The sequence below is a fragment of the Magnolia sinica genome, chromosome 12 (assembly GCF_029962835.1).
Source record: "Magnolia sinica isolate HGM2019 chromosome 12, MsV1, whole genome shotgun sequence".
Taxonomy (NCBI): Eukaryota; Viridiplantae; Streptophyta; class Magnoliopsida; order Magnoliales; family Magnoliaceae; genus Magnolia; species Magnolia sinica.
Window position 1 is genome coordinate 74,360,394 of NC_080584.1, and position 24,175 is coordinate 74,384,568.

Here is a 24,175-nt window from a genome sequence, read left to right on the forward strand (position 1 = left end):
CAGGAATTTAATGACCGTGCGATGGTCATTAGTTCGACATGGAATCGCTTCGACCCATTTAGTAACATAGTCTACGGCAAGCAAAATATATAAATTTCCAAAAGATTGGGGGAATGACCCCATGAAATCGATGCCCCAGCAATCAAATGCCTCGATGATAACAATGGGATTCAATGACATCATATTTCGACGGGACAACGCTCCCAATTTTTGACAACGTCACAAGCTTTGTAAAACTCGTGAGTGTCCCTGAACATAGTGGGCCAGTAAAAGCCACACTACAAAATCTTGGCTGTGGTCTTTTTAGCAGAAAAGTGACCACCACAGGCCTGTGAGTGACAAAAGGAGATGATACTTTGATGCTCATCGTCTGGCACACATCTCCTCAAGATTTGGTCTGGGCAATATTTAAACAAATATGGATCATCCCAGAAAAAGTTACGTACCTTGGTGAAAAATTTCTTCTTATCTTGCGCAGTCCAATATGTCGGTATGGAACTTGTGGCAAGATAATTAGCAATATCAGCAAACCAAGGTAAATGGGAGACTCTGAACAATGGAATCAGAGGGATTAAGGTGAGAAAGATGGTCAGCCACTACGTTCTCTACTCCCTTTTTATCTTTTATCTCTAGGTCAAATTCCTAGAGTAGGAGGATCCATCGTATCAGGTGGGGCTTAGCATCATTCTTAGACAGAAGATACTTGAGCGCTGCATGATCAGTGTAAATAATGATCTCGGATCCAATCAAGTAGGACCTAAATTTGTCCAAGGCGAACACTACGGCTAAGAGTTCCTTTTCCGTAGTCGAGTAGTTCACTTGGGCAGGATTTAGAGTCTTACTTGCATAATGAATAACGTAGGGTTTCTTATCTTTTCTCTGGCCTAGAACTGCCCCAAGAGCATAATCAGACGCGTCGCACATAAGTTCAAAAGGAATGCTCCAGTCAGGTGGCTGTATGATGGGTGCATTAGTCAATATGCCCTTAAGCTTAGTGAAAGCTTCCTGATATGGTTCAGTCCACTCGTATGGTGCATCCTTTTGAAGTAGATTACATAGAGGACGAGAGATGAGACTAAAGTCCTTTATGAATCTTCTGTAAAACCCGGCGTGTCCTAGGAAGGATCGCACGTCCCTTATGTTCTTGGGTGGAGGTAGGTTAGAGATAAGATCGATCTTTGCCTTATCCACCTCGATTCCTTTGGATGAAATAATGTGCCCAAGGACAATTCCCTTCTGAACCATGAAATGACACTTCTCCCAATTAAGTACCAAGTTCTTTTCTTCACATCTTTTCAGCATGCATTTAAGGCTTTCCAAGCACTCGTTGAAAGATGGACCGAAGACAGAGAAATTGTCCATGAAGACCTCTAAATATTGCCCCACCATGTCAGAAAATATGCTCATCATACATCGCTGGAAGGTGGCAGGGGCATTACATAGTCCAAACGGCATCCTTCGGTAAGCAAAGGTGCCGTAGGGACATGTAAATGTAGTCTTTTCTTGATCTTCAGGGGCGATCTCTATCTGGTTGTAGCCCGAATACCCGTCAAGGAAACTGTAATAGGAATGACCAGCTAACCTTTCCAAGATCTGATCAATGAAGGGCAAAGGAAAGTGGTCTTTCCTCGTGACGGTATTTAATTTTCTGTAGTCAATGCACATCCTCCAACCAGTAGTGACTCTAGTCGTCACGAGTTCATTATTGGCATTGGCTATGATGGTGATCCCGGACTTCTTAGGAACCACTTGAGTTGGACTCACCCATTGACTATCAGATATAGGGTATATGATACCCACATCCATTAGTTTAAGAACCTCGGCCTTAACCACTTCCTTCATGTTTGGATTTAGTCTACATTGTGGTTGCCGAGCGGTCTTCGCATTATCCTCAAGATATATGCGGTGAGTACAAATCGAGGGGTCGATTCCCTTGAGGTCCGCGATTGTCCATCCAAGGGCTCCCTTATGCTCCAGGAGAGTAGATATGAGCATAATCTCTTGTTCTTTCTCAAGGTGGGCAGAAATCACCACTGGGTATGTCTCATCTTGACCTAAGTGTGCATATTTTAAATCAGAGGGCAAGGGTTTTAGGTCAAGCTTCGGTGGCTTGAGGTTAGACGGTAGAGGCACTTCATCAGTTTGGGGTAACCCTTCAAATTGTGGCCTCCACCGGTTAACTTCAAGTACCGGTACCGCATCAAGCATGGCACACGTCTCCCTAATTATGTCATCATCAAACTCATGGGAGTGGGCCAGGCACGTCTCTAGAGGATCAGAGGATAAGGTAAGAGGTGTCCTGTCATCCACGAAAGTATCGATCATGTTAATATCGTGGATATCGTCATCTTCCTCTATCCATCTGGCCGTGTTGAAAAAGATATTCATTTCTAATGTCATATTCCCGAAAGACATACTCATGACACCATTCCTACAATTGATAATTGCGTTTGAAGTGGCAAGGAATGAGCGACCAAGAATGACGGGAATCTGAGTGCTTGTATTACCGATGGGTTCGGTATCCAGGATGATGAAATCAACTGGGTAGTAAAATCGATCAACCTGGACCAACACATCCTCAATTATCCCTCTTGGTATACGAACAGAGTGATCAGCAAGTTGTAGTGTGGTTAAGGTGGGTTTTAATTCACCTAAGCCCAACTGTTTATATACCAAGTAGGGGATAAGATTAACGCTCGCTCCTAAGTCAAGAAGTGCGTGATCAATTCGATGGTCCCCAATTACACATAATATGGTTGGGCTACCGGGGTCTTTGAATTTTTGCGGCACATCTTGCTTTAGGATGACACTCACTTTCTCAGTCAGGAAGATTTTCTTTTGAATATTTTGCCGTCTTTTGGTCGTACATAAGTCTTTCAGGAATTTGGCATATGAAGGTATTTGTTTCACGACATCAAGTAGTGGAATGTTGACCTTCACTTGTTTTAACACCTCTAGAATATCCTGAGAGTTAGAGAGCGATTTTGGTGCAACCAACCGTTGGGGAAATGGAGCAACCGGCTTTCCTTGAGGTTCCGGTTCTAACTCTGGTGGGGCATGGCTAGATCCATCTTCTTTATCCACTTCCGGGTCCTTAGGCTTTTCAACCCTAACCGGAATGGTTTTGTCAATGATCTTTTCACTCCTAAGAGTGGTGATGGATTTAGCTTGCTCCATCTGATTTGAAGAGCTTGGGTCACTAACTTCATATTGCAGTTTAGGATTGGGAAGAGGTTGAGCTGGGAAGCTCCCCTTGTTCCCAATCGTATTTTCAGCCTTAAGTCCTTGTATTGCTTTTGTTAGGTCTTGGAAGGCCTGTAGCATACCTTGATTGAAAAGCTCTTGCTTTTGAAAATGTTTCAGAACCGAATCCTCTTGAGGTTTCTCTTGAGTTAGATTTTGATTTAGGTGACCTTGAGGTGTAGCGGTTTGTCCATTCCTCCAACTGAAGTTGGGATGATTTCTCCAGCCAGGATTGTATGTGTTAGAGGTGGGCCCACTGAAAGATCTTTGGTAATTGCTTACAGCATTGGATTGCTCATTTAATACCTCTTGAAAGGCAGAGATAGTTGGACAGTTTTCAGTAGTATGAATGTTGCAACCACAGATGCTACAAACAATTTCCTTAGCCTTATCCTTCTTAAATTCCATGGCCTCGAGTTTCCTAGTGAGATTAGCTACCTTAGCATTAATATTATTGTCTTCTCTCAGGAGATACATTCCACCCCTTTCCTTGGAATGAGTCGGCGTAGAGGTAGTACCAGGTCTAGGGGAGATGTCCCATATTTGTGTGTTCTCAGCAAGTTTATCAAAGTAATCCCACACTTCATCGACTCCTTTATTCATAAACTCCCCATTACACATCGTCTCGACTAATTGGCGCATGGGAGATATCAGTCCATCATAGAAAAAGTTCGTGATGCTCCATGTTTCAAAACCATGTTGTGGGCATGAACTAACAAGATCCTTGAACCGCTCCCAACATTGGAAGAATGTTTCATCTTCCCTTTGGTCGAAGTTCATGATCGACTTTCTTAGGGTGTTCGTCTTATGGTATGGGAAAAACTTCTTAATGAACTCCCTTGTCATGTCATTCCATCTGCCAATTGATCGAGGTCGTAGTGAATGTAACCACGTCTTGGCTTTCTCTTTCAAAGAAAAGGGAAAGAGTTTCAACCTGACCGTGTCATCAGACACGTTAAGAAAGTATAAGGTAGCTATGATCTCGTCAAATTCTTTTAAATGTAAGTAAGGATTCTCTGACTCAAGCCCATGAAATTTAGGGAGGAGTTGGATCACCCCTGGCTTGATATCCATGTGTCCTGCATTCTCAGGAAAAACCATGCATGAGGGCGTACTCACCCCCGCCGGTTGTAAGTAATATCGTAAGGTACGAGGCGGGGGTGCTTGATGCACCTCATTCTCATCTTGGAGATCTTCTACCCTAGGTTGGGGTAGAAGAGGTTGATTTCCAGCCATATCCTCCATTAACTCAGGGGATTTCGAGCGGTGTTTAGTCCTACGATGGACAGTTAACCCCTTAACTAATCCTCCTTCAGTCAAGAGACGTCGAGTGTTGTCACGAGCCCACTTGGGCATGAAACACTCGCAGCCCTCAATCAAATTCTAAACCTAATCCTAAGAAGGAAAATAAAAATCTAAAAAGAGAAAGAGGGTTGGAAGGAAGTTACTAAATTGGAGTCCCTAAATTGAAACCTGCAAAATAGAACAAAACAAGTTAGTTTCTAAGAATAGCAAGCCTATAAAATTCTTAAGAAGAGAAATATAGAAATAAAAAGAAACAAGGAAGAATTCCTAAATTAGAAAGTAGAAATTTAGAAAGAGCGTACCGAATTAGAAATTTCTAATAAGCCTACAAAACAGGAAAGTTAGTTTCTAAACAGAAAGTCTTAAAATAGAAAATTTCTAAAAATAAAATAGGAAACAAAATTAGATTCTAAAAGAGTTAGAATTAGAAACTTACTAAAAAGGAATCCTAATCTAGAAATAGTAAGGAAGAGAGAAATTACCAATTTAGAAACCTATCTCAGAATCCTACAAAATAAGAAAGTTGGGTTAGTTTCTAAAATAGGAAACTATTTAAAAATAGAAAGTTACTTAAATAGAAAATTTCTAAAAATTAAAGAAAAACCTGGAATTAGAAAATTCTAAAATAAATCCAAAAAATCAGAAAAGTCCTAATCTTAAACTAATCCTAAAACCGGTTAACTTCAGGAAACGTAGCCGTCAATCCCCGGCAACGGCGCCAAAAACTTGTTCACACCCCAAGTGCAGGGTTGTGATGTAGTAATAAACTCGGTAAGACCGAGGTCGAATCCACAGGGACTGAAACCTGTACGTTATCTGAAAATAACCAGATCTAGAACTAGGCTAAGATGAAATTTAAACCAATTGTGATTTGAGGAATAATGGTGAAATATTAATCTAAACTTAAAGAATTCAGAGAAAGGGAACTAGGGATTCAGAGGATCCACTTGTAGAGATCAAGGAGATCTTATGCCTGCTTCATGGATATTATACTGAACTTACTTGATATAGTTTTCAAGAGATGAAAGGTATAAGAATTAGGTATGATTCCATCACAAATCCATGCCTAAGAGACAAGGTAAACAACAGAACTTAGACCAAGCCATAACCAACTAAAAGATGTATGAGTGTTAGGAAGGATTCCATCATCCAACCATGTATATGAGACATGGCGAACAACAGGGTTTCCGAACATCAAAATAAAAGGAAAGGAATTATTCAAGCCATCACAGATCTACTGTAATTTAAATCACAACAAACCATTAATGACTAAAAGAATTTCTTAAATCAAAACAGAGTCAATCAGTTTAGTTCAAATCTAACCTGTAAAAGCTCCCATCACGCCACAAGCTTCACCTCTTAGCCCTAGCTAAGAGGTTTAGCCTAACATAATCATAAGAAAAAGAAGAAAAATAAAAAATATATATATAAAAATTCCAAACACTTCTCTCTCCGCCTCTCTTTCTCTATCTGATGTCCCCTGGTTAAGCACACCCCTTTCTCTACGTTTGGAACTCTTTTTATAGCTTTTGGAGTGGTGGAAATCGGATTTGGGAAGCTATCGCACGCGCAACGAAAGCCTTTTCGCAGCCAAGTTCGGGGCTTCATAACTCTCACGTTCCTTACATTATTTCTGTAAAATCAGCATCTCTTGGAAGTATTTTGGCTGGCCTACACGATGGACGGTTCAGATCTGCCATATGATCAAAGATGGTGGGCCACAACTACCTGGAAGATCAGATTTCGTGGACGTGCGTAGCCTTTCGCACGTCCGGCGCTGACGTGATTGGTGGGCCCCACAGAGGTATTTTTAGAGAAATCCACCCCATCCATTAGATTCGGGACGAAATTTCAATCAAGAATGAATGGTTTTAAACGTCCATTGACGCGACCCAGAGAAGAAATCACCCCAAAAATCGTTTTGAACGTCGCAATACCGCCTGTTTGTGGCCTCTGTATCGCGCACGTGTGCTTGCATGGGTCTAAAAGTTCAGTAAGGTTTTGTAGTAGTCGAGGCCCTCTACACGATGGGCGGTTTGGATTGTCCACTGGGACAATGTGTGGGGCCCACTAGCGCCCGCAAAAACGGACAGCGTCCGTTCGTTATACAACGTGAAACGACAGTTGCTGTTTTTGGGAAGAAGACGCGGGTCAGCGCTGCTGACCCGCGTTAGTTGGCTCGGTGCGGCTTGGGTCTACGTGTGTTGTGCACACGCACGCGCGTAAAGTGGGACCCACCTTGCTTCTTTTGATAAATCCACATCGTCCATCTGGTTTCCCATCTAATTTAATGGGTTGAGACCAAAATTGGAGTATATCCAGATATCATGCGGGCCAGAATTAATGATTTATGGGCTGATCTATCAGTTGGGGTGCTTCTATAGTGATCCGAGGGCTAAAATTTGATATGTACGGTTAATTTATGGCCCTCAGGCCATGTATAAAGTTTTGAGCCAATCAGATGACGAGAACTATGTGATCTTGTATTTTTCACCAATTTCAGGCCTCTTTAACGTGAATGGCTTGATTTCCTCGGATCCCTGGTGTGTAATTTCATCGATCTTGGTCCCCTGGAGTCCGTCCCTTGCCATTGGTGTCATCAGAGCGTTAAATCCATGGTTTAAGCACCCTTTTTCAGTTTATGCTTGTAAATACACTCTGCATCACAAACACGATTAAATCAGGCTATTAAACGGTGTCATGCTTGTAAATCCATGCAATAACTGGGTCTGATATGCAATATTTGACCCTCAACACCTGTTTCTTTTAAACGGTGGGTTCCACCATTAACCCACCATTACATGTGATGTGGCCCACATAAGCTTTGGATGGCCCTCATTTTTGGCTCATGCCCTAACCCTGTTGGGCAAAACTGATGAACGGTGTGGATTTACCACATCATAGCTGTGGGGCCCACTCTTCAAAAAAAAAACAAAAGCAAAGTAAGTGACGTGCTGACGCACATCACCCACAAAGCAACCCCCTCTCCTCCACGACTCCCTCTCTTCCCACTACTCCGCGATATGGTTGCGGATGGGAACCCATCCACCATGATTGCTATCATTATAGTGGGACCCAGTCCTCAATCTAAACCGTTCATTAAATTTCCAACCCACTAACTCACCTGGCATTATTTTTTATACCCCATTTTTCTCATGCTATCTAGAGGAAACAAGAGAGAAAATCATAAAAGAAAGATTGTGATAAGAAAAAGAGAGATTAGGAGAAGGGAGAGTATCCGTGAGGGTTCAACATCAAGTTAAGAGTTGATCAATCCAAGCTAGTACATGTAGAAATCAACATCATTTCAAATTATTTTCCTCTCATCACGCAATTTTTCCATAGCAGGTAGGTGATCATTCCTTATTTGAAAAATTCATAAGAAATTGCCTTATATAATTTAGACATTGAAATATTCATAAGGAATTCCCTATTGAAGAATATTCTTTATGTGACTACTGAACCAATGCAAATATTATTATTATTATTATTATTATTATTATTATTATTATTATTATTATTATTCTGATTTTTTTTTTTTTTTTTGCATTTGATATTATCTAGTGGGATGATGAATATTTATGTGATCAATTATTTTTTTATGCAATGATTCTTATGGGTGCTCTGATATTATTTGTTACAATGTTTCCTTGTAAGTTAGATGCATCTTATATGAATAATTATTTATTTTATACAATGATTCTTACGGGTGCTCTGCCCATGGTCATTCCCGAAATGATCAGCACGACACGGGTGCTCTGCCCAGGGTTAATCCCAAAAGGATCAGCACGGGTGCTCTGCCTTGGGTGATTCCCTAAAAGGATCAGTACACATGGGTGCACTGCCCTAGGCTTTTGTCCCTAAAAGGTTATACCGGTGCTCTAACGAGAGTCATACTCTGAAAGGATCAACACCGGTGCTCTGCCGTGGGTCATCCCCTAAAAGGATCAGCATACATAAGTGTTTTGCCTACTCCAAATCTTAACATCTTTAGAAAAGCTATGTTAAACAATTTATTCATTCCATATTCATGAATGTCAAATTATTTACTATGATTTTACATCCAATATTCATCTTATTTTGATTAATATGTCGAGATTAAATTTAGTAATATTTGTGAGATTTTCAACTCGGGATTGACGTGATGTCAACTCATTATGTTTTAACCGTTTCAGGTTATGAATATTTTGAAGATGCAAGGTACTACCATTAGTAGTGGAGAATGGAATATGGTTAGATGCACGTGGCATGTTATTCTACATAGAATAAATTTTATTTTATTTTAGAACTCTGAGTGTAGTAATGTTTGGACTTGACTTTCTTACTTCAAGTTAAGTTAAATAATTATGCATCGATGTAATAACATATTATGTAATTGGATATTTTAATTTGTGTTTGGATTTTAAAGTGTTGAGCTATGGTGTGAAAAAAAAATGAAATGCATATGAAATTGTCATACTTTAATTGTATTTTATTTTTTTTAATTTTTATATAGGTCACGGGTCTGGAATTCGAGTCCTGGACACCCTATTCGGGTACCCGAATTTTGGGGCGTGACACCTCCACTTTCACATGGGTTGTTTCTGGACGAGCCATTAGTGTTCATTTTCAGCTAGCCTATCAGAGGCTTGGACCATCTGATAAACTGGGTACCACCTGATGCAATTGGGGCCGGGCATTTGATATCCTTAGTCACTCATTGTTGAGTACTTGAAGTTTTGAGTGTTCATCATGTGTTTTGAAGTGCTTATAAAGTCCCAACAACTCTATTAGTACTTACATGAGTCTGATTTCCACCAAATATCCTTGCCAAACCAAAATTTGAGATTCTAAGGTTCATCTCATCGTCTAGAAGAACATTGCTGGCCTTTAGATCCATATGAATAATTCGAAGTTTAGAATCTTGATGAAGATAGAGAACCCCACGAGTAATCCCCATGATAATCTTAAACCGCCGTCTCCAATCCAATAACACTCTCCTCGTTTCATCTGCACCAGATCTTAATCTAGTTATAGGAAATTAATGTCATGTGTGTATGTATATATGCGTGTTTGTGCTCCACCAGAATTGAGAAATTATAATCAGGGAAGAGAGTCTTGTAATGATTTTGATGCTTTTTTGTGTAACATTTTTTTCCCCATACCTATACACCAAGAGTAGGTTTATAAACCATATTTGCACATGATCGATACAGATTCCAATCAATCAAAACTGTTCATACAATGGGCCATCTCTTGTATGGGACATAACCTAAAATAGGGTTGATCTAATGTTCCAAACTGTAAGATTGGTATGGACTGTAATGATCAGGAGATTCAGTTTTTGTTTCTGCAGGCGACGACCTATGAGAGATGGCCCACTGATTTGAGGGTGCTCTGGATCAATATGCACGCATGCATCAATTTGGCATAGAGATGGTAATTTTATTTATAACTTAAGCTCATGATCATGCCACAATTAATGCATACGCATAAAAGAATCAAACAAAGAGGGCTAGTAGTGATATGTAGATTTTTAAGTTCCCCGATCAGTTATATTGATTTAGTCAAGGACTCATACAAATCAGGTGGGTCGCTTGTCATCCTTGAATGGAATCCGCCTATTATACAAATAAAGATGAGTAATCAGGTATTAAGAGAGTCAGACTGAAAATAAACCACTCCAAGCTTTTGTTTCTCATGTACTCCTAAATCAGCATCTTTTCCTCTCCTTAAGTGCAACAGCCCATAATCGTAATAAGATTCCTATGTTCCTAAATCAGCATCTTTTCCTCTCCTTAAGTGCAGCAGCCCATAATCCTAATAAGATTCCTGTGTTGAAGTTTTGCAATCAACAAAACCTTGCTCTTGCTCGGGTGATAGACTCTCGGGAGTTTCGACACCCGGTCAAGGGTTCGAGTATCCATAGCTGGTGAAAGCCCACTACGGCGTGAGTGTGTGTGGGGGTGTGTGTGCGTGTGTAAAAAAAAATAATACAAAACCTGCAGATTTTTGAATTCTTCATTCCCTTGCCCAGAAATCTTAGAAAGCCTTTTCATCGCCAATTCCTGACTGTTCATCACCTTACCCCTGAAAGTAACAATCCAATAAATTTGGGTTTTGATTACAATCAAGAAGCACATGAATCCACCCATTCTTAAAATCATCATATAATAATATTATACACGAACTTTCACATATAGCTCCATCTTTCTCATTTAACAATCTGAAATTTTTATGCAAGTTTACCCACACATAAGAATATACTATTACACTTGTTTAACTGTACACCTGTAGATCCATTAATTTTAACTGTCTATATGTAGTTTAGCTTGATTTTAAACCATAAGGAGTACTTTTTGACCGTTAATGATAGGACAAACCATGAAATACACTAGTATTACTTGTACATTAAAACTAATCATGGTGTAACCTATCACTATCAGATAAAGATATCTAACCGTCCACTTTGAATTTGAACCACCCGATCAAAGGAAATTAACTACCGGATCTTTATATCCACTCGTTCACACATCAAATTAAAATTTAAATCTACTCATCTTGTTTGTCACTTATAAATATACTTATATTACCATAAAAAAATATAATATAAGCATTTTACACCCGTGAACTAATCACTTGAATCTAATGGTATACATTTGTAATATGGATTACTTCAAAAAATTACTTTATATGTATCATTTTATAAAACTAACCGTATAATAACCCGTAAATATGATTAATATCCTAATCATCTAATTACTTAAATTTTAGCCCTTCATCTGTCCACTTATCATATTTGTATTCACCAAACGGGTCATCTAAATATCAAAATAAACTATTCAATTAGAAGATCATAGAGTATACATCAAAATTATCAGTTAATTTTCATTCAGTATGTTTGAAACATATTATTTTGAATTATGGATATGTGTATGTCATTAGAAAGGCATCTTGGCCATCCTAGTAAGATCAAGGCCCAAACTTAACCCATTGGTAGAGCACATAAAATTACAAGCCGTGTTGAAATTTCATTCCAAGCGAATGGTCCAAATAAAAGTTATTTTTGTTTGAAAATTTTTTATTACAAAAGTGGGATGTGAGGAGTACGGTCTCTTTTCTTTTTGGAAGTGAAAGTCACCACGGGAATGGCCACCTAGGTTGAATATGCCATGATCCCTAGCTTTTTGTTGGAGGTTGTCCAAAGGGCTGTCCAGGTTCATTTTGTTTCAATAAATCGTTGGTGGCTCCGATCTACTTAAAAAAAAAACAAAAAACAAAAAAAGAACAAAAAAAATAAAATTGAATATGCCTTGAAATCCTGGCCATTATCCATCCATCCCATCCGACAATCTTATCATGACTACTCACTTAGATATTACCTCAACTACCCATCCGTAGAAATTAAGGACCTAAATTGTTTACTCCAGTACTGCTCTTTAAATGCACCGCTTCATATTTGTAAGTCACACCAACATCATTTGAGTAAATCTAAACTACCTAAATTAGATTTTCTTATTATCAAGATCAAATCTACACTATCCCTTCATGAATTATCACTTGTGTGCACCTTATACGTGTTACACCAAGAAACATTAAATTCATAAATACAATTGTGGTTTTGATAAAAGAATCAAGATACTTTTATTTCCTTTGAAATTGGCTAGAATGTTGGGTGCACATCATTGTTAGTATCAGAGCGGGAGGTCTCGTGTTTGGGACTCCTCACCGGGGGTGATTAATGCAGGGGCATTTTCACACTGGGCTCGAGTGGGGTCACCTGTTGGATGCAGGGGCACACTCGGGGTGGGTGACCCATGCGATTTGGGGCCCACGGGGGAGGTCTCATGTTTGAGACTCCTTACCAGGGGTGAGTAACGCGCATTTTACACCGGGCTTGAGTGGGGTAGCCCATGGGATGCGGGGACACACTCGGGTTGGGCAACCCATGTAATTTGGGGCTCACGAAGGGGGTTCGGCCGAGGTCCTAACCCATGAGATGTGGGGTCTAGGTTATGAGATAAAGGGATTAATTCACCATACTCTATCAGTTCGAGCTTTTAGAATAAGTGGTTAATTGTCTTGCATCATATATATATATATATATATATATATATATATATATATATATATATATATATATATATATATATATATATATATCGGTGAAGAATCCCAAGCTTGGCCATCTCTCCTGCTCCCTCCTTTACCTCCTTTGATTCTCCAATTCAACCGACATTATATGCCACCCATCTTTGTGGAGCCCACCTTGTCGATCTGGATCGCACATCATTAGTCACTAATGGTCGACATCCTATCTTTGTTGTTCTTTACCATGCAATCTGTTTTGATGATTTTAATATAAGGTTTATTTATGCTTCTATCTAAGTATGCGTAATTTGTTTTGAGTAAGTAGAACTAAAGTCGTGTCTCGTTGGAGATATTTGAAAGCTCCAAGACATCTTAAGGATAGGCACATGTCATTACACTACGTGTCTAATTCTTATACCACAGTTCCTATTTTAAGATTTATGTCGTCAAGATCGATAGTATTTGTAACTGCACTTAGTTTCAATTCACTTACATTAAATGTTTTAATGACTACTATAATCCAATGCTAGTGGTCTTGATGGACTAGAATGTCATAGCATTGCCCGTATTATTCAACAATTGCATTGGTTAACCATTTGAATGTTTTTTCAAATTAAAATATGTTTTCAAAATGTTTTCAAAAGATTAATCATGGATATTTATCAATGTAGCCCAAGTGAGAGAATGTAAGAATTTTATAAGGTGGGCCTAATTGATCAACGGTCTGGAATGTCCTAAGGTTTGGATAATGTGATCGGTTGTACCAGTGGGCCCTATTAAGTTGTGATGCATCCAGAAAATTCGTGTTAGAAGTGAGATGATAGAACTGTAATACACAAATAGTATTCAAGTGGGACTGAGATTACCTAATTTGTGTACAACCATAGGGAAAGGAGTTTCGATGGGTTTCAAACTCCTCGATCTGCCATCTATAACTATAAGAACAAAGGTGGGTCTCCAATCCAACACATCAATAGAAGCAAGAATTCTCATCAGGGCTTCTCTAAGGGTGTAAGGAGAGGAAGACTGCGACATCAAGCCTACAACGATGACGTCCCAAGAAAGTATGCTATTTCATTTATCTAATCTTCATTCTCAATGCACCGCAAGGTCTTTTTGCAATTCCGCATAAAACTTTACATGAGTCTCTATTGGAAAAAAAAAAAAAAAAGCATTAGCATCTTAAGTTTGAATTGCCATATTAAGAACCATTTTAAAAATAATGTATGTTGCATAGGAAAGATAAATGACTACTTTAAAACTTGGCGGAAATGTTGTTAAAAAATAGGAGAAGGTAAATGAATAGTACTAAAGACGAATGTATCTAGTAAATTATAAATGGGCCTTTCTTCCCTGGCTCAGCCGGAGAAGCCAGAAATGCATTGGAAACTCACTCCTGCTAGAAGAGATCGGTTGCTAGCAGCCAAGCAAAATTAAATCCCCAATTGGATCCCAAATTGATGGGTTGGTGTGGGCTTGCTCTGCCTCCTTCTATCTTTTCTGGCTTTGTTAATCTTCCCCTGTAACGCGGGCATCAAGTGAGAGGTTCATTTTGTAGTTGTGAAGAAGAAATACAAAACATAATTGCGGTCCACATATGCACGGGTTGGATTTTGAACATAAATGAAAAGTTCGAAGTTATCCAATGGCAGACTGTAACATGTAGTCCAACCGTGACTTTGGACAAAAGACCTCTAATTAGCTAGCTATCACAGCGACTTTAACTCTTCTGACTTAGTGAACTATTTATTCACAGTCTTGCTGGTAGTAAACTTTATGAAGGTCCTGTAACTGTGGGCCCCACGGCTAAAGTTGTAACATCCCTTCTCTATAATTAATCCAAGGTACTAAATAGGGTAGACTTTTCTCGGAAGCCTTTCTACGGAGCTTGTCATTGCTGCTGCCAATATTAATTAGCCATCCATATCCTACTCTCCCAGCAGCTTCCATCAGGCAGATGCGAGGTGGTTGGATCCCTAACTGTGGGGCTCACCGTGAAGTATGATACTTACATCCTCACCGCCCAACCATTTAGACAGCTCGGCGTGACCTAAAAAATATGTAGATCCAAATCTTAGGTGGACCACACCATAGGAAAAGTTGTGATTGAATACCCAACATAAAAAAACATCTCGGGGCGAACAGAACGTTTATTTTCCATCCAACCTGTGGATAAGGTCAAAAATATCTGGATGAATCGACCACACAAATATCAGCTTGATCCTAAACTTTTGGGGCTCACAAGAAGTTTTTAATTGTCAGTCACTGCTGTTTCCTGTAGCGTGGTCCACCTGAGATTTGTATCGGCTCAATTTTGGGATCTTGCGTAAAAAGAATCTGTTAAAATGGTTGGACGGCGTGGATGTAAGGAACATACATCAAGGTGGGTACATCCCCGAATCCACTGAAGCACCCCTTAATGCAAATGTCATAGGTGTGAATTCTAGGCCGTTCATCATCTGTGTCCCATCATTAATCTCTAACTGGATCGTCTTGACAATAGAGCCAGGCTACATACTTTTAGTGTATCATGAGATCAACGTCCTGGATAAGGCGAGTAGAATTTGGATAGCCACTCTTGCGTGCAGCAAGCTTTTCATCCCACATTTCCCTCCAACAAAAGAAGAAGAACAACAAGAGAACATCCAAAAAAGAAAATCAAAGACATCAATGGAGTGTCCCTTCTCTATTCCATTGCTCATCCTATCATCCTTCTATCTTCTAACCTGCACCGGGGAAGATAGGATAACCCTAGGCCAATCCATCACAGCAAACCAAACCATTACCTCTCAGCGTGGAATTTTCTCACTAGGTTTCTTCAGTCCTCAAAATTCCACAAACCGCTATGTTGGGATATGGTATCACAATATTCCTGTTCAAACTGTCGTATGGGTTGCTAACAGAGAAAACCCAGTCACAGATTCCTCAGGAGTTCTTACAATTACCCAAGATGGAAATCTCGCTTTCTTGGGTACAACTGAAAACATCCTTTGGTCATCGAATGTGTCGATTCCAGCTCGAAGAAATACTACTGCAATACTCTTGGATGATGGTAATCTTGTTTTAAGAGATGACAGTCAGTCGGTCTTGTGGCAGAGCTTCGACTATCCTTCCAATTCCTTTCTCCCAGGTATGAAACTATCAGCAAACCTAAAAACTGGTGAAAGCACATGCGTTTTTTCGTGGAAAGATGCCAATAACCCAACACCAGGAGAATTTTCTGTATGTATGGACCCTCACACACCGCGCCAGCTGATCATGCTGAGAAGATCGGACAAGTACTGGAGAAGTGATGTTGGGCAGCTGGGAGCGGTTGTAACGATGTTTGGGAAAAATATTGTATTCTACCAAGCTACTGTAACTGACGACCAGGAGATCTATTTCACCATTACAATCACAGGCAGTAAGATCATGGCAAGGTACTTTTTGGCTCCTACTGGGCTAGTCCAGGCGCTGATATGGGAGGAAGATTCCAGGAAGTGGAAACCGATTATTTCATTTCCGACGATTGGATGTGATTTTTATGCCCCATGTGGTCCATTTGCTAGCTGTGATCGTAGAATGTCACTGACTATCTGTAAGTGTTTGAAAGGATTCAAGCCAAAATTTCAGAAAGATTGGGATATGGGGAAATGGTCTGGAGGTTGTGTGAGGCAGGAGCCGTTGGAATGTAAGATGGGAGACGGATTTATGAAGCTGGAAAATATGAAACTGCCTGATTTTTCGATATCCTTAGGAAACGTGAGTATGAGAGATTGTGAACTACAATGCCACAACAACTGTTCTTGCACGGCTTATGTTTACAGTAATCCGACTGGCTCGGTTGTTTGGAGATGCTTGATTTGGAATGGGGATTTGATTGATCTTGTGGAGGGTTCTGGAATGACTCCGGATATCTACATACGCCTTGCCGGCTCCGAATTCGGTATGTCTGAGATCTCTTCGAGGTGAGGAATGTTAATTCCAGACGCCCCAAGTTTTATCACAAGTGCAAACTCATTGCATATGCCAACAAGGCACGTGTGAAGAATCCAGAACGTGTCCCCGCATGAAATATTTGTTATGTAAAAGATTCATCTGGCCCATTACACGGGTTGTACACACGTAGAATCAGATGGACAGTCTACATTCACCTGCATATGTCTCTGACAAGTGGGCCAATATGATTTCAGGATAGAACATATGCACTGAGGGGAAAGTTTGTCCCAGGACGTGCACACGTAGACCATGTTGGCATGTGTGGTGGTACTTTGTTTTTCCACTCACAATGGGGTGGCCGGAATTTTCATTCTCCTTCAAGCTTCATTTGCACTGTAGTTTTTCCTTTTCGTCCATTCAAGGGTCGACCCTAAATTGATAGGAGTAAGGGAAAGACAGCCATAGTAATGTTATCAAACAATGGTCCATAATGACTTCTTAGGTGAAAATTCCATCGTAGAACACCTATGATGTGTAAAATGCAACGCTAATCAGATTATTAATGTAATGTTCCTGAATTTTAGTATACTTAGAACTAAAATAAATAAATAAATATTTTTATTTTAATTAAGAAATGAACACAATTTAATATTTGAATTGGTAGAGATATTTTGGTTGAGAAAGAGCTTGAGGATGTGCAAACAAATAAGAGAAAGAAAACCCTATAGAGAAAGAGAGGATATTCTAAGAGGGCTTGATAGGTAAGTTCCAACCCTTAGATCCATTTTATTATTATTTTTTTTTTAAAATCTCCTCCTGATCTATGCAATGGACAATGTGAATCATCCACACAATCATTGTATAGGTGCGTGGAACTTTTTTAACAAAGAGATTATTTGTATTTTCAAATATGGGCAATAGTATTTTAGGAATAAATTTAATTGTTAACATCTGATTGTGTTAAGATAAATATGAACCTCTCATTGGATCCCAAGTGGTAAAAGATACTAGTGCTTGCCTTAAATTTTAAATCAATCTGATCAGTGGATGAGCCATTTTTACTAGATTTAACCATACGGATTATTTATACCTTAGATTCTAAAATGGTGATCAAACATATTACATTAGATCCCCACTACGTATGCTCATTCTGTAATAGATATAAATTATTATCAAGAGAATATGAGTCAATCTAACCATTTGATGGGCCATAAAGATAAAAGATTAGTATCATACATATTATACTTTAAATAAGTTTTTTTTTGGAAACATAAATGATTTGGATTTAAGCAATCTATTGACCCATTCTTAATTTAAAATTTTACAATGCCAATGGATGACTTGGATCTATACCATATGATCAGTGGAATGTTTACAATAAGATAAATAATGACACTTAAAAAGTTAATTAAAACTTTTTATTTTTCTAAACTTTAACATTTTAAATTTTGTGAGTTAAATTAATAACAATCATTAATCATATAAAATTAACATGACGATCAGCACACTTGGTTGATCGAGTGCACCCCACATGATAAGATTACTAACTGCTAGTATTCAATCTAAGAGAATTTAGAATCAAACGATTGAATTCTCCATGTGGGCTATCTAAATTGAGAATTTATTAACCAAATATGAATTAATCAAATAGATTAGAAAGATGTAAATAAGGAATTAATTGAACTATGTAATTAGGTAATTGCTAACTGATTGATCTCAATATAACATATTGAAATCCACATCACTAGATTTCAAGTGAGTGATCCTAATATGTTTCTTCTCCATTGTGATTAAATTAGTCATCTGATTATTTTTACTGATTGTGATTCTCTGTGTTGAATGCTTGTTTACTTAAAAATAAAAATGATATTATTGTTATATAAGTGACAATTGTCAGCATGATGTATAAATCATTCTCATGCATCTATGTCATGCATTGCATATCCACATTGAATACCTGTGGGCACTCTTCGGATTACCTGTAAGTACTTACAGTATCGAGTGACCTAGGGGACCATTTATGGATGCCCACAATATGTGGAAGCATACCAAGATGGTAGAAGCCTGCCCAAAAAGGGAGAGATGTGGGTTGATGAGATCTAACTCAAGCAAATGGATTGATTAACCGACTTGATGCATTCACGCATCCATGCATCTCATGACATTCATGCATTTTTATTTTAATTATGATGTGCATGAAATATGATGGGTTCACTCACTGGGCCTAGCCAGGTGATATTTTATTAATGGAAAAATCATACATATTTACTGAACGATGAAACAACTGCTCAAGTTTCAAGGCAAGAAGGTGAATCGGTGGATGATTTACAAGGGTTATGGCCCTATCTTAATGAAGATGAATTGAATATATTAAATTACTAACATATCTAGTTGAACTTATGTTATTCCTTTAATTATGTGTCTAAATAAATTTTAAGCTGAGTAACTAAAAGTTATGAATAGTTAAATTTTTAATTGTAAATGGTTTAATAGAGTCCCAAATGGGTGGGTGGTGGTATCATGCTTAACTTTTGTGAATATTATGAATATGTAAATTGAATGCTTACAAATGATCTCGATGGTGGATATATGTGCATGTGATTGAAATAAATGAATGTGAAATGTTTTGTTAAAGGTTTGAGTTTGGAAACTTAGTGTACATTTTAATTAACCCTCTGGAAAATGGTATGAATAAATGAGTACTCTCAGTGATGAATAGCAAGGCTGGGTACTGGCTTGCAAACCTCCGCTCTCTTCGTGCACCTGAACGATCTCCCGATAGAAGTGAAGGGTAGAATTTTTCTAGATAGAACGGACCTAGGCGTTCTAAAGAGATGATTCCTTGCTCTTTCCTTCAATTTGATGTCCTTTTCTTCCTTTTACGATAGGCTCCGGAGAGGCTGGTTGCCTATCGGGCCCGAATGTAAAGTGGTTGTACAACTTTCTTTGATATATAAATTGAAAATTTGGGTTTTAATTTTATTTTATTTTTTAAAAATGGTTTTAGTACACATGGTGTACAAGTCATGTGTCATAACTCGGGTCCGAAGGTGCACTCTATGCATTCGAATTTCGAAGCATGACAATTATAAACATCCAATTACGACTTGGAAAATAAGTCTTACAATCCCTTTTGCAAGCCCTTAATTAGGTTGTTGTGACCACTTGATCAGGATAATTCTAGGACCATGCGCAATCACAAGTTCGCCCACTTGAGCTCTAGATCAATATGGACCTGAACACATTAACGAGAATAATCAGTCAATGTTACCACAATGTCATTTATTAAATGGAAGGCAGGTGAAGATAGTTTTCTAATGAAGTGGTAAATTGTCTTCCCTTTCAATGCAGGTGGAAGCAATCAGATAAGCGACGTCTCTAGTAAGAGAAACCGTTTGCTTCGGATTATACTACCCATAATTGCTACTTCCATGGTTGTTTTGGGAATGTTTGGCTATTTTTTATGGAGGAGACTCAAGAAACAAGGTAATTCTAGTATCTTCTGATCACCATTTTAGCGGAAATATATGTATTTGTAGCAGTGAATATATATGCATCCGTATGACTAGGCCTTCGGGCAAAAGTGGGGCCATTAAACCCAATGGTTTAATGATACAAACAAATGAGTTGTTGGGTGCCACCCTGGACTAGCTGTGCCCCCAAAAATCTCCTAACTTGAAAGATTCTGGCCACCAATCACGGAACTTTTTTGACGGTGACTTTTACAGCATCTTCCATCCGTAGCTGGGGCTGATAAACGAATAGACTGGATCATTCATCCATGGTTACCACTTTCATGAGGGACTGAATTTCCTCTTTTCAAGGGTTGCATAGTTCCTCAATAGAGTAATTAATCCCTAGGTGTAAGATTTCAAACCTTCTTTGCATCACGGAGATTTAATTACATTCTCGTTTAGTATTAAAAGCACTAAATTATTGTCTTTTAGGGAAGAGAGATGCAAATACTGCAACACTTGATCAAAGAGCTAATTATTTTGCAACCGAGTTTAGAAGTGATGATACACTTCTAAATGGGGAGTATATTCCAGATCAGTTACCACTATTCACATTCGGTAGCATTGTAGACGCTACAGAAAACTTCTCTTTGGCGAATAAGCTTGGGGAAGGTGGGTTTGGTCCTGTTTACAAGGTAACGTCCAATCGCCATGACCAAATTTGTAAGTTGGGGAAAACAAATGGGTGGTATAAAATATATATTGATGGATATTCTACAAATGGGTGGTATAAAATACATATTGATGGATATTCTTCTTCTTCTTTTTTCTTTTCTTTTTCTTTTTCTTTTTCTTTTTTTTTTTTTTTTTTTTTTTTTCAACTTTGTTTAAGTATCTTGTCAGTGGTATAATAGATGGGTGTTTATAAAGTAGGGGTTGGACTATAAGTTACTGTTCACCCAGCGGATAACTTTGAACCTTTCATGTGCGCCTGCCCAACATCTACTCCATGCATTAGGTTGGGCAGTTAGTTAGAATCATCTTGTGTGAACACTAGCATTAGCAACATTGACTAATCAAGTGGACCACCCATGTATATTTCTATTTATCAATGGATATATAGAAATTGTATTCTATGTTGTGGCCCACCCAATGATTATATGAGGCAGAATTTTGCAATAGGTGATCCTCATGGGGAGGAAACCTATCGGAAGGGTTGGATGTTGCATGAAAGTAATATTTTCTAAGTTATCGGTGAACTTTAACTTATGCTCCAACCAGTCGAACTTTAAACATTTGTTCATAAAGAAAGGTTGGTGGAAATAGTGAATGCAAAGCGGATTAATAACAACGATTCTGGTGTTTTCAGGGAAGGTTGCCAGGAGGTTTAGAAATAGCAGTAAAAGCACTTTCCAAGAGTTCTGGGCAAGGCCTGGAGGAGTTCAAGAACGAAGTAGAACTTATTGCAAACCTCCAGCACAAGAATCTCGTTAAACTGTTGGGTTGGTGCATTCATGCGGAAGAAAAGATGCTAATCTATGAATACATGCCCAACAAAAGCTTGGATAAACTTCTGTTTGGTTTGTTACTTAGCACATGACAAAAGAATATCTCAATTCCATTTGATTTAGGAATTTATTTATATAATTTTTTTTAAATGAAAATATCTAATAAAGAATATCCATCAGATCCAACCCAAAAATCACAACTAGATTGGGGGAAACGCTTCTGCATTGTTGAAGGTATTGCTCAAGGGCTTCTTTATCTTCACAAGTATTCGAGGTTAAGAATCATTCATCGAGATCTAAAAGCCAGCAATATTCTACTGGATGGTGAAATGAACCCCAAAATATCAGACTTTCGTTTGGCTAGAATTTTTGGAGGAAACCAGATTGAAGCGAGTACTGATAGAATCATGGGAACATAGTAAGTGCCATTTTTTGGAGACTCACTTGCATTCAAACGTCTGAATGCATATGCACCACAAACTGATGCTTATTACTCAACCAATTTTCTAATTAGATTGGTTGTATTAATTTCTGCAGTGGCTATATGCCCCCCGAGTATGCATTGGCGGGTCACTTCTCAGAGAAATCCGACGTATTTAGTTTCGGGGTGTTGCTGTTAGAAATAGTTACTGGAAAGAGGAATGCAGGTTTTTATCCCACAGATCGATGGTCAAATACTTTAGTATATGTAAGTAGCATACATTATTTTATTTTCCCGCCCAGCTTTTGTACACATGATATTGTGCACTAACACATTTTGTAGGGTGGCAATTTGCTTTGGGCTAGCTGAGGGCCATAGCTCGTGTTGGAGTTGGACATGCTTCAGCTAGCAGTAATGCATTTTGTAGGGTAACAATTTGGTTTGGGCTGGCTGAGGACCGTACCTCATGTTGAACTTGGATACATTTCTGCGTAGCCCCCTTACAAACCAAACATTAATCCCAAATGGGCACATCCCTTTGAACATTGAAAATGGGATTGGAATGCACATCAATCCCAAACAGGCGACAGTCCAATCCAACTTGTTTTATTCATCAACGATTGCCATTTTTCATGAATGAAAATGTGGCAGCATGCCGTGTTTTCCACCTTGGGCTGATTCTTGTTTTGCATATTCCATAAAGATGAAATTTACATGATGCCAATGGTGAATTTTAATTTCTTCAGGCATGGAAACTATGGAAAGAAGGTAAGACCATGGAGCTGATGGATCCATCGATAAGCAGTTCGCATGTCACTCATGAAGTCGAGAGATGCATCCATGTGGGGCTTTTGTGTGTCCAAGATGACCCAGGTGAACGCCCAACAATGTATTCCGTTATCTCTATGTTGGGAAATGGAACTGTGCTACCACCAACGCCCAAGAAACCAGCCTTTTCAACAAGTAGGAGCTCCATTGCTGTCGATCCATCTTCTAGTGAATCCAGGAATTATTCTATAAATGATTTGACGATTAGCATGGTAGAGGCCAGGCCATAGTTATCACTTTGGCATGCTGAGAGGTAACATAATTTTAAATTTTCGAATCATGCCATGTATTTTAATCAAGCTTGTTTCTTGAAGGAATGCAATTATGAACCTATGTCAAACCAAGACCTGAAATGTATTCTCTTCCCAGATCAATAAAAGCCTTTCCATAGGGCATATTTGGGTGTATATCCTTGCAATAGAGTTAATAATCAAAGTACAATAAAATCTTATCAATCAATAAAAATTTATGTTGAAGGAATGCCTCTAGAGGACAGAAGAATAGCAGACAAACATAATTGAAAGCAACAGAGAAGGGTGACAGAAAACCAAAATCGGCCATGTCTTGTGGAAGCAACCAACAAATGAAATGGAGACCGAAGAAGATAAAGATGAAGATCAAGTATAAGAAGAAATGCATGAGGAGGCTGAAGAGGAAGTGCCAAAAGATAAGGCAGAGATCCAAGTAGAGACAGGTCAAGTATCTCTCCTTATGGCCCCGTCATCCTTCCATTGGTAGGCATAGATTTTTTTGCTTAATACTGCTTACTTGTAGGCAAAGGGGTACTTGAGGCAAGAGATGCGTTGGTTCTATTTGATGTCTTTAATCAAGTTTTAGTTTCCTTTTCTGCTTGAGATTCTTCACAGTTTCCTTTTCGGTTTTGGATGAGATTCTTCCTAGATTTCTTTTCCGTTAGGGATTCTTCCCAAGGTTATATATATGGGTATAAACAAGATTACTAGGACTTCTCAAATTCATCCAAGGGGCTCGAAGGGTGTAGCAATGGTGAGATTCGAGGTTGTTCTAGTCGGGCAAGCTCTTTCTCTTTGTAATTTTGCTTTCAAAGTATTCATCTATCATTTTGTGCCGTGGTTTTTCCTGCAAATGTTTTTCCACATTAAAATCTTCATGTACTTCTCCCTTTTGTTTGGTCTCAATGGGTCGCCATCCTAGATCCACCTCTGTGTGCTTCTGCGGTCCCCCCCAACAACATTAAAGATATCTGACTTTTAGTTTAATGTTTTGCTGGTTTTTGGTTTATGTATTCATATCGGTGTAGCAAGTTAATATAGTTTTTATGCATGGTTTTGTTTAAATCTTATATTGGTAAATTTCTTTATATGCTTGGTTTTTTCTGTTGAGTGTATGATGATACAGAGATGTCTGTGACAAATTCACTGTCCATCTATTTTTAAAGAACACAATAG

The 24,175-nt window shown here is 38.7% G+C and overlaps 1 protein-coding gene and 1 non-coding gene across 2 annotated transcripts in view; both read left to right on the plus strand.

The window, feature by feature from the left end:
• The window catches only part of LOC131220252 (uncharacterized), a 58,714-nt gene extending 35,454 nt beyond the window's left edge, over nucleotides 1-23,260 (plus strand). The window contains exons 15-21 of the mRNA XM_058215206.1: nucleotides 14,988-16,543; nucleotides 19,888-20,022; nucleotides 20,484-20,686; nucleotides 21,361-21,571; nucleotides 21,680-21,917; nucleotides 22,037-22,187; nucleotides 22,667-23,260. Of these exons, the coding sequence (XP_058071189.1) occupies nucleotides 14,988-16,543; nucleotides 19,888-20,022; nucleotides 20,484-20,686; nucleotides 21,361-21,571; nucleotides 21,680-21,917; nucleotides 22,037-22,187; nucleotides 22,667-22,978 (2,806 nt within the window). The 3' untranslated portion in view covers nucleotides 22,979-23,260. The remainder of the gene's footprint in view (nucleotides 1-14,987; nucleotides 16,544-19,887; nucleotides 20,023-20,483; nucleotides 20,687-21,360; nucleotides 21,572-21,679; nucleotides 21,918-22,036; nucleotides 22,188-22,666) is intronic.
• Nucleotides 3,935-4,041, plus strand: LOC131222148 (small nucleolar RNA R71). Its single transcript, XR_009159855.1, has one exon. It is a non-coding gene; the product is annotated as a small nucleolar RNA R71 (small nucleolar RNA).
• Nucleotides 23,261-24,175: the final 915 nt, after the last annotated feature.